This window comes from Gnatocerus cornutus, chromosome 10, assembly GCF_029298725.1.
Source record: "Gnatocerus cornutus isolate USDA-ARS CGAHR chromosome 10, icGnaCorn1.1, whole genome shotgun sequence".
NCBI lineage: Eukaryota > Metazoa > Arthropoda > Insecta > Coleoptera > Tenebrionidae > Gnatocerus > Gnatocerus cornutus.
In genome coordinates this window covers 8,034,708-8,051,365 of record NC_142242.1, presented here as the reverse complement: position 1 = coordinate 8,051,365, position 16,658 = coordinate 8,034,708, and the positions used below count along the sequence as shown (strand labels likewise).

Sequence of the window (16,658 nt, the reverse complement as noted above, 5' to 3'; positions counted from 1 at the left end):
TAATATCTAAACACACAGGACCGAATATTATTAGATAAGAATGTTCGGATTATACCAATTAATTTATAATACAACAGAATTGCATGTGAAGGACGACGAACAAAAATAAACACAGAAAATTCAACTTTACCGGTGCAATTTTCAGATAATCAAAATATGATTTATCATAGTTAACCAGAGTAGGTTTCATGCCATACATCAATATTAAATTTAGAAATTCAATTTAGATATGAGTAATAAAATCGAGTGGATTTTTTGCGTCACAAATATTTTCATAATTTCTTCAAGTTCATGCACAAATTCATTGATGAAATATAAAATTTTTGCAATTGCAAAGGAAATGAGTTCAACGAGATTATCAACTCTGCTGATGCACGAACTTTCCGATATTTGACCCAACAAAACGCTGAATTGCTAAAATATTCTTCTTATATAAACTGACGATGGACCGGAGGAAGATACACTTCTTCGGCGAATCAGCTCCAAGATGTGGTCGCAACTTGTGCTGGCTTTGATAGGTGAGTCATTTTTTTACTACTTTTTTTGTTAAATCTAAACCAAATCGAGCACTTCTTTATGTTTTTTTTTGTGCTCCAGTGGCTGTCGCCTACGCTTCTGAAACCCCCGGATGGAATGGTCAATCCCATTACGTCTACCACGTGCAGGGTCGCTCCCTCGCTAGTTTAAACCAAATTAGCGATGTCTACAGCGGTATTGTCTTCCAAGCTCAATTAGAAGTCCAACCGAAATCCGATGGAAATTTGGCCGCCAAAATCTCCAACGCTGTGTATGCGAAAGTACATGCAGAGTTGAAAGAAGGCTGGGAGACCGAACTACCCCAATCCGAAGTCAACTACAGTCCTCTTAGTCTGTCAGACAAACCCTTCGAGATTGTTTTAGAAGGTGGTGTTGTTCGCAATGTCATCGTCAACAAACAAATCAAAAACTGGGAAGCTAACATGATCAAGAGTATTGTGAGTCAACTTCAACTCGACACCAAAGCTAAGAACCACATCCAGAGCTCGATCAACATCTTCACTCAAGAAGACTCAAACACTGCTGTCTTCAAAACCATGGAAGAGACAGTGACTGGAGTTTCCGAGACTTTGTATGAAATTCACCCTTATCCTGAATACGTTCTGCAGTCGAGACCTTGGGTTGTCCCACACAAGAGTTTGAACGAACGCGGTGAAGTTATCGAGATCGTTAAGAACAAGAACTTTACCAACAGCCCTCAAGCTCCTTCCTACCACGCTGGACTTCAAGGAATTGAAGGTTACCAACCCGGAAACCAAGTTGGAGATTTCTTGACCCGATCCTCTGTCAGTCAGGCTGTGATCACCGGCTCCCTGGAAGCTTTCACCATCCAAAGCTCAGTGACTTATGAAGAAATCAGTTTGAGCCCCACTTTGGCCGACAAACAACAAGGCTCTCTCAACAGCAAATTGAACCTTACTCTCGCTCAAGTTTCCCAGAAACAAGACGAAAGTCAATACCAAGTTGAAAACGGCGTCGAAGTCGGTGTTGTTTACACCTACGATAAACCCTACAGTACCGACAACAGTCCTCGTCATGCTAAAGAGTACGATCATGGTGTCGCTCCTGACAGCGCTGAATCCTCTTACTCCAGATCCAGATTCGGTCCCCGCGATATCGAAGAAGACTGGCATCAAGAGAAACCACGACTTGGAGAAGCCGCACCGTCTCCTTTGTTGCCATTCACTGTTGGTTACGATGGTCAATCTTTCAAGAAACAACAAAACATTGTCGAAACCGTCCGCAGATTGGCACAAGAAATTGGACAAGAGTCTACTGATGCTAAGAAAGTTTTGGACCAACAAACCACCGGAAAATTCGTTACTTTGACCGGACTTGTGAGAATCATGGATGAAAACGAAGTACAACAAGTTGCGCAACAATTGCATTCTCAAGATGCTCCCGCCTGGCTCGTTTACCGTGACGCCGTCGCTCAATCAGGAACTGGACCAGCTATTTCCAATATGAAGAAGTGGATCGAAAATGGACAAGTTTCGTACCTCGAAGCTGCTCAAATCTTCGCCACTGCTGCTAGCGCCGCACGTTACCCCACTGAAGAATACATGAAATTGTACGGAGACATGATCCAAGATGAAGACTTCATGTCTAAGCCATTCTTGAACGAATCTGCCCTTTTGGCTTACACTACTCTTGTCCGTCAAGTGTACGTCAACCACCAGGAGACTTATGGAAAATTCCCAGTACACAGCTATGGTAGCTTCCGCACCAGCAGAGGTCAACAATTCGTTAAGAAGACCATCATTCCTTACCTCACCAGTCAATTGAACGAAGCTATTAACAAAGCTGATACCCGTAAAGCCCATGTGTACATCCGTGCTCTTGGAAACGTCGGCAAACAAGAAATTTTGGAAGCTTTCGAACCCTACTTGGAAGGACAAAGAAAGTGTTCTCATTTCCAACGCGTTTTGATGGTTTTGGCTATGGACGAACTCGTCAAGAGCAATCCACGTGTGGCTCGCTCTGTCTTGTACAAGATCTACCAGAATTCCGGTGAAATTGAACAAGTTCGTGTCGCTGCTGTGTTCCAATTGATGCGTACCAGACCTTCATCTACCATGCTTCAACGTATGGCTTCTTACACCAAAGTGGACAGCAGTCACTACGTCAATGCCGCTGTTCAATCCACCATCAAATCTCTTGCTAAATTGGACGCTCCAGAACACGAAACTCTGTAAGATTTGCCACGACTTAATTGTCGAAATTATCTAAATTGTTTATTTCAGACGTACTGATGCTCGCAACGCCGAGAAATTGCTCACGAGTCAACAATACGGAGCACAATACTCCCAAGGTTTCTTGCTCAGTTATGCTAATGAAGAAGCTCGCTTCGAGTCTCAACAATATTTGCGTCTTTTTGGTGGTGCTGACCATGCTGTACCAAAAGGAATCAAATACATGTTGCAAAGGAAACTTGGAGGACTCAGCCAACAACTCATCCATGCCCAAGCTATCGTTTCCAGCATGGAAGATTTGATCAACGTGTTCCAACAACAAACCAAAGAATACAAAAGCGAACAACAAGAGAAACAAGCTCAAGGATCCAACCCCTGGTCCAGCGAAAACTTGGCCAAAATCTTGAACCTCCAAAACGAACAGAGAGAACAATTGGAAGGCAACATTTACTTGCAACTTGGACCTCTCCAATCCATCTTGTCTTTCGATAACCAAACTTTGGAAGAATTTGTTGGAGGTTTGTAACATTTACTGCAGATTTGTTAGATTTTTATAATTACTTTCACAGATATGCATGAATTGGAAAAGGTACTGAAAAACGGCAAAAGCGCTGAATACAACAAGATGATCATTGGACAAGAAGCCGTCCTGGCTTTGCCCACAGTCTTGGGTCTTCCTTTCATTTACACCTACGATCGCCCCATCTTGATCAGAATTCAATCCCAACTCAAAGCCAGCGCTGAACCTGAAATTTCCAACGGACAAGTACTTCAAAAGCCTGATACCGTCAAAGCTGAATTCAATATCCACGCTGTTTTGACCGCTAGAGCGCAATCTGAATTCGGTATCTTCACTCCTTTCGACCACCAACGCTACACCGCCGGTTACCACAAGAACTTCCAAGCTGTGCTTCCTCTTAGCGGCAAAGTCGACTTAAACCTCAGAAGACGCCAACTCCAAGTTGAAATCGTCAATCCTGGAAAACAACAAAATGTCCGTTTGGCTCATTACAGCAGCTGGCCTTACACTTCTCAAAATGACATCTACAGCCCTAAACCAGCTTTGAAAATCATCCGCTCTCAGACTCCCTACCAAAGAAACATCATTGCTGGAGATAAAGCTACCGGTGTTGCCATGTACTTGCAAATCAAGAGCGACCAAAGGATCGATGGAACCTTTATCTACCAACGTTTGACTCAACACTGTCCTCTTGATGCCATCTTGAGACCATGGGCTGATGAGAATATCGAATACGTCCACGTTGAAGCCGGAATCGATGGAGCCAAATCAACAACCCAACAGATTCTCTTGCGTTTCGGTTACCAATCCGCTTACCAAGACAACGACCCCAATGAGAAAAAACCAGACCCCAACACCAAGGTTACTGAAATCCCCACCTTCGCTGAAGAACCCGAGAAGAGACAGATGGAGTTTGTTGACAAACTTGGAAGTTACATCAACGATGCTGAAGTTGTCGTTGGAGATGTCACTGTCGAGTTCTCTGGTCAAAACCACATCAAATACTCTCTTACTGCTGGATCTGCCAAGAGCAACGTTGATCCTCATGGTCGCTTCATCGCTTTGGCTCGCAGAGTTGATAAACAACGCCCTGAAACCGCTTTCTACGTACATGCTGTATCGAAGGTGCCCAACACCAACGGTCTTGACTTGGACTACGCCATGCAAATGGACCCAACATCCCGTTTCTATGTTCAAGCGCTTCTTCGTTACCAACAACATCTCTCAAGAACTGACGCTGATATCCATCTGTCCAAGACCAAGGAGCGTGTACAGTATTTGGAACAACAACAGGATTACAAGAAGTGCAAGCAACAGATGAGACAAGGAAACACCCAATTGCCAATTTGCGCTGAAGTAGCTGCCAACGCTAACCTTCTTAACAAATTCGATATCCAGATGAAATACAACGATATGGCACCTGAAATCATCAACGCCACTTACAAAGTTTACAGCTTGTTGCGCCACCAATTGTACCCTCGCGTCCAAGAAAACATCATCGATGTTGAACCCAACAACAAACTTGACATTAGTGGTCACTTCAGTCCGGATCTGGAACGCTTGAACATCAGCGTTGCCAGTAAACACGGCAGAACTGAACTCAAGAATGCGCCTTTGGGACAATGGGCAAGAGCCTTCTTGGTACCTCACCCAGTTTTCCATACCGCTGCTCGCCTCCAAGGACAAATCCTCAAGGAAGATACCTACAGACGTAAGTTCATAAGAGCTCCGTTTGGATGTGGTACTACTTTTTCTTTTCCAGCAATCTGCGTTGTTGATAAGACCGAGACCAGCAGCTTTGACAACAAGACCTACCCATCTAGATTGTCGAACCAATGGACTGTTGTCTTGCAATACGTTCCACGAAGACCATCACCTGTTCACAACAAACCCGACCAAACTGTCGAAGAACAACTTCACCAAACTGTCGAATCTTACGTAGTCTACACTCGTGCTGAACAAGAAGGTTCCCAGAAGAAGGAAGTTCAAATCTTCGTACAAATGCCAAGAACTCAAGGCAAGGTCGCCAAGATTGTCCTCCAGGCTCCTTCCAGCTCCAGCAGACAACCTAAAGTTTTGGTTAACGATCAAATCGTGAAATACACAAGCGAGAGCTCCGCCGACTTCTACAACGCCCAGATTCAAATCTACGCTTTACCCAACCAGGAAGTGAAAGTTGAAATCCGCCACGCTTTCTATCTCATCTTCAACGGTGAAACCCTTAAAGTCACCGCTGTCAACAGCAAATTCCGCGACTCTTCCCGTGGTCTCTGCGGAACCTTCACTGGAGAACCTGAAACCGACTTTGTCACTCCCAGTGACTGCATCATCCACGATCCTCAACAATTTGTACAATCCTACACCGTCGGTGCTGACTCTCACCCTGTGAGAAGCAGCAGCTACGCCCGCAGCACCGAGAACTGTGCCCAGAAGAGAGTTATCTTCGCCAATTACATCTCAAATGAAGATGCTGGACGTTCTTCCGATTATGAGAAACGTGAAGGAGATGATTGCACTGGACATTTGACTCGCTACCACGAGAAAGACGGACTAATCTGTTTCTCCATTCGTCCATTGCCTTTCTGCAAATCTAGCTGCTCTCCTTTGCACATGAACCAGAAGGCCGTTGATGTACACTGTCTGTCACCTTCTGCCACTACTGCATTCTGGAGGTCTCAAATCGACAAGAAGATTAATGTTGACTTCACCATGATGCATCCAACTGGAAAGATGCAGATGGATATACCAGCGAAATGTTTACCTTAGATTTTATCTAAACATGCTAACGATTTGATTGTATCATAATACTGTTATTTATACGAGCATCCAAAAATGTAAAAAAAATATATTAAATACTTTCTGAGTATATCCTCTTTTTCTTGAAAAAAACCTTCTGAAAATAAATTAACAGCGAAATAGAACTAGAAACGGAAAATAAGCAGAAATAATATTACAATTTGGAAAGATTAAATCAGATTTGATTGTCACTTGCACAAGTTGTTTGGATGATTGCTATTTGGAAAAATATAAACGATTCTGGCAAACAAAAAGTGTGATAACTCTATAACTTTCATTTTACAGGTGTCCAAAAAGTCGCGCATCACCGTGAAACTGTATCATCGAACAATGCCAAAGATCACCGAAAAAATGTTAAAAAAATTTCATGTCTTCAATTTTCCGAGATGTGATGGATTGAAGAGGCAAAGTTTGATGCAAAAATTAACGATTTCTGTGCAATAATTTTACGTTCAAATGAATTTGTTACTTAAAGGACATTTTGCACAAAGACATGGTGAAAAAAATCGGAAAAATCTTGCAAGAAATGCCTGAAAACTGTTAGCAAGATTTTTGAATCAACAATCTCGATCAGTGGCATCGATCACATGAAACCATAGTTACATTACTCTTTCATGCGCCGATCTGACTAACGCCAACAAAACAACAGCAACGTTACTATGGCTTTGAATACTGGAAATTTAAATTATGGGGGGTAAAGTTCTGCAATGTTGCCATTTTACAAATTTTCTTTTGGTCCTTCTGCGAAAACAGAGAGTCTGGAATTTTTTTAAACATTTTTTGGTACTCTGGGGGACCACCGAATTACCCTTTTTCAAGGTGGTGCGCCACTTTCCGGACATCCTGTATAACGCTTTTCTTTAACTGAGCAACTGAAAATTCTTAATGAAACAAATAATGGAAATTATCGTACTGCAGATAAACAATAATAAACTTATGTAGATAATGTAGATTGAAATGTAGATCAAAAATAAAACAATGGGACTTACCATTTTTTTATCTTCTCGCTGGACTAACATCTTTATTCTTCTGTAACAAAACTGTCCTTGGTAACTCTGTACGTTATCTTCTTTGTCTCCAAAATTTTCTCCAACCGTAAAAGAATCTTCAAAAAATTTTTCACAATGTTACTTCCTAAATTGGCCGATAAACCCTTCTTCTTTTTCCGGGGTTGGGATCGGCAACAGCGTCCTTAGTTGATACGTAAAGTACCCCAGGGGGTTGTATCATAAAACTTACTATGATAGATAAATTACTAAGGTATCTTTAGTTCCAGGTTTAGTCACGGTTTTCATTAAAACAAAAAAACACAAACCTTATCATCTCATAATACAGCTTCGCCATGAAAATAAAAATCTCTGAAATTTATGTCTTTCGATCTACAATGTTGCAGTTTAGCAGAGTTATTAATTGATTAAAAATTAGTAATTTTTTGAAGTTTTATAGCTGTTGCATTTAAATTACCAAAAGTACGAATTTTAAGGAAGGATTTGTCATAATACGGTTTTGCCTTGAAAATAAAAATTTCTAAAATTTATGTTTTTTGATCTACAATTTACAATTTGGCAGAGTAAATATACGATGAAAAACTAGTAATTTCCTGAAATTTCATAGCTGTTGCACTAAAATTTTATTTGGGAGGATTTCTCATATTTCGGCTTTGCCTTGAAAATAATTTTTTTTAAAATTTATGTTTTTTGGTCCACAATTTTGCAATTTGGCAGAGTTTATATACGATAAAAAACTAGTAATTTAATGAAATTTTATGATGGCTGTTGCACTAAAATTACCAAAAGTACGATTTTTAGGGAAGGATTTCTCATATTTTGGCTTCTCCTTAAAAACAAAAATTTCTAAAATTTATGTCTCTAAGGGGTCAATTCTAATTCAGTGCCGCAAATCGGTTACGCAGCGGCAAAGCCGCACTGTCAAGTGCAAAATAAAATGATGCAAAAGGCGCTAAAGCGTTGTCGAGCGGCGTTATTTTTTTAAACATGGGATAGACAAGAAGTTGACGAAACGACTTGCAGAATCTCATTCTTGCAGTGCTAACCACTTTAGTAAGATTTAACTCCAAAATTTGGGTAAAATAAAGCCGATTGACAGATGCCGCAGTACCCATGGTAACCACGGTTTGCGTTATCGCAAAATCGAATTAGAACTAGGCCCTCAATCTACAATGTTGCAATTTGGCAGAGTTATTATTTGATTAAAAATTAGTTATTTCCTAGTAGTGTTAGTGCTATTGTGTTAGTGTGTGTTAACATGCAGGTAAGAGATTATCAGTCGCCTAAATGGAAGATCCGACATTTGCATCTGATTCAGCAATATAAATTTCATAATTGTAACCAATTGATTCAATACAGATTTTGAAAAAATTCACCAAATTTATGTAAATTTCGTCAGTTTGTAGCAAAAAGCTTATATATTATTATTATACATTTAAATTTTTTATATATGTAATATATTTTCTCTATTGCTCTGAAAATTAGGGTTGAATTAAGCTACTCGTATTCACTTGTTGAAAACAAAATTGTTAGATAAAAGACAATTATATCCAGGTAAGCATATCATTGAATACCATTTTATTACTTTTTAATTAACACTTTTTTTTAGGTCTAACTTCGCCTGCAGGGTTTTGGGGTGTGTTACATAAAACTTACTGTGGTAATTTACAATTGTAAGTCGATAAGTTATGAGAAATCCTTCCCTTTACCCTAAAATTCGTAATTTTGGTAATTTTAGTGCAACAGGTATGAAATTTCAAGATATTACTAATTTTTAATCGAATAATAATTCTGACAAATTGCAACATTATAGATCGAAAGACATAAACTTTAGAAATTTGTATTTTTAAGGCGAGGCCGTAGTATAAGAAATTCTACCCAAAAATTCGTACTCCTAGTAACTTTAGTGCAAAAGCTACAAAATTTCAAAAAATCACTAGTTTTTAGTCGAATATTAACTCTGCCAAATTGCAACATTATAGATCGAAAAACATCATTTTTAGAAATTTTTACTTTCAAGGCGAATTCGTACTATGAGAAATCTTTCCATATAATTCGTACTTTTGATAATTTTAGTGCAACAGGTATAAAATTTCAGAAAATTATCAATTTTTTATCAAATAATAACTCTGCCAAATTGCAATATTGTAGATGGAAAGACATAAATTTTTAATTTTTTTTTTTTAAGGCAAAGCCGTATTATGAGAAATCCTTCCATAAAATTCGTACTTTTGGTAATTTTAGGAATATAAATCAGGAATAAATTTCAGGATATTACTAATTTTTAATCGAATAATAATTCTGCCAAATTGCAACATTGTCGATCGAAAGACAAAAATTTTACAAATTTTTATTTTCAAGGCGAAGCCGAATATGAGAAATCCTCCCTAACATTCGTACTTTTGGGAATTATAGTGCAGCAACTATGAAATTTCACGAAATTACTATTTTTTACTTAAATAATTACTTTGCCAAATTGCAAAATTGTAAATCAAAAAACATAAATTTTAGAAATGTTTATTTTTAAGGCAAAGCCGTATTATGACAAATCCTTTCGTAAAATTTGTACTTTTGGTACAATTGGTAATTTTAGTGCAACAGATATGAAATTTCAGGAAATTACTAATTTTTAATCGAATAATAATTATCTTAAATTTCAAAACTTTAAATCAAAAGACGCAAATTTTAGAAATTTTCATTTAATGCCAAGCAAAAATTCCCTAAATGCTTCACATAAATTGATGACTGATAATTTTAGTTACTACTTTATTAGTTGTGTAAGACTCAATTGTTTAAATTAAATGTAAATCTATTTTGGTGGATATTTATTCCGGAATTTTCAATGCTGCAACTCCGGAGCTATGACAGATAGAAAGATGCGGTTTTTGCCATCGTTTTTCTCGCATTATTATTCCTACCTTATCAGATTGGTGATTTTCAAACTATATAAAGTTGCAGAATCAGTTTTGTCCATAAATCATTCTTCAATTATGTAATTAGTTGATCGATATTGCACCACTAATAAAAAAGTAGTTTTTTTGGCAAGAAAAGGTTGGATAACAACACTGAAAAATTCGTTAGTATTCTGGTCAATTTGAAATTCAGTTATATAAAAAAAGGGCACGAAATCATTAGTAATCAAATCATTCTATAAAGTTCATGATTTATTATTTAGGTGTGCTCAATAAACAAGAGAAAAATTTAATTCAAAATCGCTAGTTATAATTTTTGGTACAGTATTGCGGCACTTACATTTTTAATTGATAATTGATAACAGGAAACGGAATGTTTTGAATAAAATTAGAGGTCACAATGGTGCAACAAATTAATGAATGAGTTTGCTTGATAAAATTTTGCTGAATTTAGGAAATGTAAAATATCTATTTTTGTTAAGATTTATCAAAGTGCAGTGCTGATGAATGAAGTCGCAAAGTAGTTTTTTCTAATATTTGACCTGTAAAATGCTGAATTGTTGATAAACCGTCTTATATAAACCGAAATTTTCAAGAATTTAACTCACATTGGTTTTACAGTGCGGCTGTAAAAGATGTGGTTTAAACTGTTGTTGTGTTTTATCGGTAAGTTTTTAATTTTTTATCCGCATCTATTTTATGTAAAAATTTTCAAATTAAATGTTTAATTTAGTGGTTTCTTTTAAAATGTTTAATATTACGTCAATTTTCTAGTTGGATTTTAGTTTGTGTACATTTGTCAAAAGTAATGCAAATACCGGAAAAATTTATTGATATTTCTCGTAGAAAAATAAACAGAAATTCAAAGGGCAGTAAAGTTTTCTGATTAATATTTGTTAGGTTAATATATATTATTTAAACAAAACGTCCGTTTGTTTCCCTTTCATCGTTTTGTACTTAATATCAATTTTGTTCAGTGGCTTTTGCCTACGCCGACCACAACCCAGGATGGCAACACAACTACGAATACGTCTATGAAGTCCGTGGCCGTCTTCTGACAGGTTTAAATCAAATCAGTAACAAATACACAGGAATTCTTCTGAAGAGTGAGTTGCTAATCCGTCCTCGAAGCGATGGTCACCTTATGGCACAGCTTTTGAAAACGCAATACTCCGACTTACACAACTCTTTGGTGGAGGATTGGGAACAAGAAATTCCCGATAGAGAACTTTCCTACCAACAGCTTCACATGTCTTCCAAACCCTTCAAAATCATGATGGAACATGGAGTTATCTACGACATCGTCGTCGATAAAAGCATGTCAAACTGGGAAGCCAATTTGATCAAAGGTATCGTGAGTCAACTGCAAATGGATATCGATGGTGAGAACCAGATTCGTAGCTCCATCAACATCTTCGCCCAACAGGAGTCTAACACTGCTGTGTTCAAAACTATGGAAAAAACTGTCACCGGTGAAGCTGAAACTTTGTACGAAATTCGTTCTTTGCCTGAATACATCTTGAAGACTTCACCGTGGTTAGCTCCTGTTGAAGCAGACAAAGAATGGATTGAAGTTGTCAAAAGCAAGAACTTCACTCATAGCAAACACAGTCCCTCGTACCACTTTGGATTCCAAGGAACTGAAGATTTTGATGCCGCTAACACCATTGGAGAGTTCTTCTCCAGAACTTCAGTCACACGCGCTGTTCTTTCTGGAAGTCTCAAGCAATTCACGTTGCAGAGTTGTGTCACCGTTGACCAAGTCACTCTCAGTCCGACTTTACAAGATCAACAACGTGGTTTGACTGGATCTATCGTCAACATTACTTTGAGCAAAATGGAAGCTCAAAGCGAAAATTTCCGAGAAGTTTCCAATGCCGTCAACATCGGTTTGGTCTACCGGTACGATCTTCCTTTTGCTGAGAACAACACTCCCAGACGCCGCTTGTTTAGAAACAGTGAAAGCGATGAAAGCAACTCTAGTGAAAACGACTCAAATTCAAGACAGAAGAGAGATATGTACGGCCAGGAAGCTTCCAGTGAATCTGGTAGAAACTCAGATCCTGAAGTTTACATCGAGGTTCAAGACAAACCACATATGGAAGAAGCCCCAGCTTCACCTTTGTTGCCTTTCACTGTAGGATACAATGGACAAGCTATTAGCATGAAACAAAACCTCAAAGAAAACGCTCGCTTACTCGCTAAGCAAATTGGTCAAGAATTCCAAAAGCCTGAGACCATGCCTGAAGAGAGAACCGTCGGAAAATTCCTTACTTTGTCCAGCCTTGTCAAAGTCATGACTCAACAAGAAATGAGTCATGTTGGTCAACAATTGTACACTGAAGAACAACACGGACCTGAAGCTGCTGCTTGGGTTGCTTATCGTGACGCTGTCGCAGAAGCCGGAACTGGTCCATCTCTTCTTGTCATTGAACAATGGATTTCAAGCAACAAACTCTCACCGTTTGAAGCTGCTGAAGCTGTGGCTACCACAATGACCTCTGCTCGCCAACCAACGGAAAAATACATGCAGTTCTGTTTCAAAATGATCCAAAATGACGAGTACATGTCCCGACAGTACCTCAACGATTCTCTTCTGCTGTCTTACACCAAGCTTGCAAGCCAAGTCTACGTCAATGACGATGACTCCCATGATAAGTACCCAGTTCACAGTTTTGGAACTTTCAACTCAGCGCAAGGTCGTCTTTTTATCGAAAAAGATGTCATTCCATTCTTGGCCACCAAACTCAACGAGGCTATTTCCCGAGCTGACACTAAACAAATCCACGTGTACATCCGGGCTCTTGGTAACATTGGACACCCACAGATCTTAACAATCTTCAAGCCATATCTTGAGGGAACAAGAAAAGTCTCGCAATTCCAGAGAGTGTTGATGGTCATGTCTTTAGACAGATTAATTGAAAACGATCCTAAGGTCGCTCGTTCAGTTCTGTACAAAATCTACCAGAACCCTAAAGAATTCGAACAAGTCCGTGTGACCGCTGTCTTCCAACTGATCCGTTGCAACCCCTCACCTGCTATGCTTCAACGTATGGCAAAATACACCAACATTGACAGCAACAACCAAGTCAACGCTGCAGTCAAATCCGCCATCGAAGGAGCCGCTAAACTGAAAGTTTCACGATACTCTGAACTGTAAGACAATTTATTTAACATTTCTCCATTTTAAATTTTCCTTTTAGTCGCGCTGCTGCTCAATTAGCAAAGCCTTTGTTGACATCTGAAGAATTTGGAATGCAAAACTCAAAATTGTTCCTCAGCCACTATGTCGTTGAACACATGAAACTGGAAGCTAAAGAGTGGATCCAAACTTGGGGTGGTGAAGATTGCGTCTTGCCAAGAGGACTCAAGTACCTCTTGCGTGGACGAATGGCTGGCATCAAACAGAACGTTATGAATCTTGAAGCTATGGTTTCCAGCATTGAGGATCTTGTCGATGTAGGAGCACAACAAACAAGAAAATACAGAGAGTTGTTGAAACAGAAACAATCTTACGAAAGTGTTAAAACCAAATGGTCTAGCGAAAATACTGCTAAGTTGCTTAACATGCAGAATGAACAACGCGAACAACTTGAGGGATACATCTACCTTCACTTGGATTCCTTACAGAAGGTTTGGTCTTTCGACAATCAAACCATTGAGAACGTAACTGAAGGTAAGTCGACACTTTAAACACGTCTCTTCTCTACAATTGTTAGTTTAGTTATCAGGGAATTGGAACAAGAACTGAAGAATGGCAAAGAAATCAACTACAGCAAGATGTCTGTGTATCCTGAAAAAGCCCTTTCGTTCCCAACAGCTTGGGGTTTGCCTTTCATCTACACCTACGATAGACCAACACTTTACCACATAAAAGCAGAGATTAAATCTGAGACCAAACCATCCCTGTTCTCCCAGGGTGGCATTCGCACCCCCGAAAAGATCGACGTTGAATACAAAGTTCATGGTTTTGTTTCTGGTAAAATCCAAAGCCAATTCGGTGTCTTCACTCCTTTCAATCAAAGACGCTACAGTGCTGGTTATGACAAGAATTTCCAATTGGTACTTCCTGAAATCTCTGGAAAACTTCACATCAACGTAGAAAACAAACAAGCAACTTTGGAGCTGCAGAACACCGACACGAGGAAGGACATCAACTTGTTGCACTTCAGCACTTGGCCCTACACCTCGCAGAATGAGATCTACGCTCCTAAACCTCGCACTGAAACTATCAAAAAGGAAAATCCTCATTACGTCAACACAGTATTTGGAGAGAGATACACAGGAATGGCGTTGTCGTTGAAAATGCAAAGCGACGAGAAAATTGATTATGGTTACTTGTATGAACAACTTCGCGACAAAGATGCCGTGTCTGCGCTTCTTTCGTCGTGGTTGGACGACAAAATCAACCACATGGAACTCAACCTTGCCATTGATAGTTTAAGGAGTCGTACCCAGAAGGTTATCATCCATCTTGGCCACCAAGAGAAATACTTCTCAGGTCTTCAGAACAACAGACGTTTCTTGGATAGAATCTCACACTCCAACTCAATTTCCAAGGAATCATGGGAGCGTCAGGATCAATTCTTAAAGAACAGTACCAGAGACATCAGCCACGTCCACGCTCAAGTTGTCGACGCTACCGTTGTGTTTGAAGGCCAAAGTACCATGAAGTACTCTGCTACTTTAGGTGGTTCTAGGAGTAACATCGATACTAAAGGACGTCTTCTTGTCGAACTCGCCAAGAATACACCACAAGAACAACCGATGAAAATTTCTTTTGCTGCAGAAAGCGAAATACCAAATCCTCCAAGTCTTAACTTGGAATCTGCTTTGAACTTCGACCCAACCTCCTCTGTTGAAATTAAAGCCGCTGTTGAAGGAGGCCACCACCAGAACCAAGTTAACATGAAGGTGAAGATGTCCAAGAGCGAAACGCGCAAACAACACATGAAGAGACATCCGCAGTACGCTCAGTGTGAGAAGGAAATGAGCCAAGGCAACAATCAGTTACCAGCTTGTTCGATCTTGACCACTCAAGCCAATCTTCTTGATCGGTTCTCTGTTAAAGTTGATTACAACGACATTGATCCAGTTACAACTAACTATGTCTATAAACTATATAGTATGGTACGTGAACATTTGTATCCAAGAATCTCTGAAAATGTTGTGATTGAAACACATAATCAAGCAAACTGTTTGACTATTGAGGGTGAATACAAGCCTGATTTGTCTTCTCTTGATGTTGACATCATTACTGAACATGCCAGAGCTGAAATTAGAGACCTTCCAGTTAACAAGTGGTCGCAAAAACTCTTCGTTCCTCATCCAGTCCACCGCGTCAGCACACGTGTCGAAGGACATGCTCTTAGGAACCCAGAATATCAAGGTAAGATCGTCAGACAACAAAATCTTTGGTGATTATTGTTTTTTTCCGTTTCAGCCAAATGTGTGATTGACAAGAACGCCGTTAACACTCTTGATAACCGTACTTATCCAGCTGAACTTACAAAAGAATGGGTTGTGGCTCTCCACTACATCCCTCGCAGACCATCATCGATCAGAAACAAACCAGAATTATCTGTCGTCGAGCAACTCAACCAACAACTCGAAGGATACATCATTTATTCTCGTGCCCACGAGAAAGACAGCTCCCAGAAGGAAATCAAATTGGTAATCCAATCACCCAACACTTTGGGCAAAGCGATTGAAGTAGACTTGAAACCATCTGGTTCTAACTATCCGAGACTCTTCGTGCAAAACGAAGAAATTGTCTACGACAATCAAGGCTCCCACATTTACGACGACTACATGCAAGTCTACAAACTCCCCAACAACGAACTCAAAGTCGCAGTTTACGACTCTTTCAACGTGGTCTTTGACGGAGTCCGCGCCAAGATCACCGTTATGAATGATAAATTCAGAGACGCCGCTCGTGGTTTGTGTGGTACTTTCACTGGAGAAGAAGAAACCGACTTTACCCACCCAGGAAACTGCATCATTCGTAATCCTGAAGTTTTCGTCGCCAGTAATATTGTTCCAGGAGACCATCGCACTAAACGCATGAACGACATGTTGATGATTCAAGCTGAAGAGAAGAAGTGTTACCAGAAGAGTGTCGGTTACATGCCAATCATCTCCGTGAAAGATTCAGGACTTAGACAACATGACAGATACAGCAAAAGGAATTGGAAAATGATCCCAAAAACGCAATACGTGGAGATCGAAGGCAAAACTTGTTTCGCCGTCCGACCAATTAATACCTGTGAGGAAGGATCTCGCCAACACAGCGTTTCCAAGATGGTGGGTGTACATTGCGTGGAATCTTCACAGGTTGCCGATATGATGAAGAGGCAGATTGATAACGGTGGAAATCCTGATTTCCAAAGGAAAAATGTTACCAACCACGTAAATATGAAGGTAGCCGAGCGCTGTGAATAGACTTAGAGGACTTTGTCATGGATATTAGATTTAGGAGCATATGTAAAAAGTAAAAAAAATAAAAATTAAATTATAACTTGTGTGAAAATGAAACAAGGAATTGCTAGTTGGGTTTATTGCAAAACGAATGCATTTTCGAAGACTGTGTTTTCATATAATATATCTCGTAATTGACACAAACCTAACGTTACAACAAAATTGTGCAGTGCTATTTAACACATCAACAGCTGCTCAATTTGCAACAAAAACGGTA

General features: G+C 39.4%; 2 protein-coding genes across 2 annotated transcripts; both read left to right on the top strand.

Moving 5' to 3' along the window:
• Nucleotides 1–425: 425 nt before the first annotated feature.
• On the top strand, nucleotides 426–6,115 carry LOC148167596 (vitellogenin-like). The gene is made up of 5 exons (XM_088048010.1): nucleotides 426–518; nucleotides 598–2,728; nucleotides 2,781–3,247; nucleotides 3,299–4,960; nucleotides 5,012–6,115. The coding sequence occupies exons 1-5, from the start codon at nucleotides 488–490 to the stop codon at nucleotides 6,013–6,015; spliced, it is 5,295 nt and encodes a 1,764-aa protein (XP_087904136.1). The 5' UTR covers nucleotides 426–487; the 3' UTR covers nucleotides 6,016–6,115.
• Nucleotides 6,116–10,533: 4,418 nt separating this feature from the next.
• LOC148167595 (vitellogenin-like) lies at nucleotides 10,534–16,481 on the top strand. The gene is made up of 5 exons (XM_088048302.1): nucleotides 10,534–10,630; nucleotides 10,942–13,120; nucleotides 13,168–13,640; nucleotides 13,689–15,353; nucleotides 15,408–16,481. The coding sequence occupies exons 1-5, from the start codon at nucleotides 10,600–10,602 to the stop codon at nucleotides 16,403–16,405; spliced, it is 5,346 nt and encodes a 1,781-aa protein (XP_087904428.1). The 5' UTR covers nucleotides 10,534–10,599; the 3' UTR covers nucleotides 16,406–16,481.
• Nucleotides 16,482–16,658: the final 177 nt, after the last annotated feature.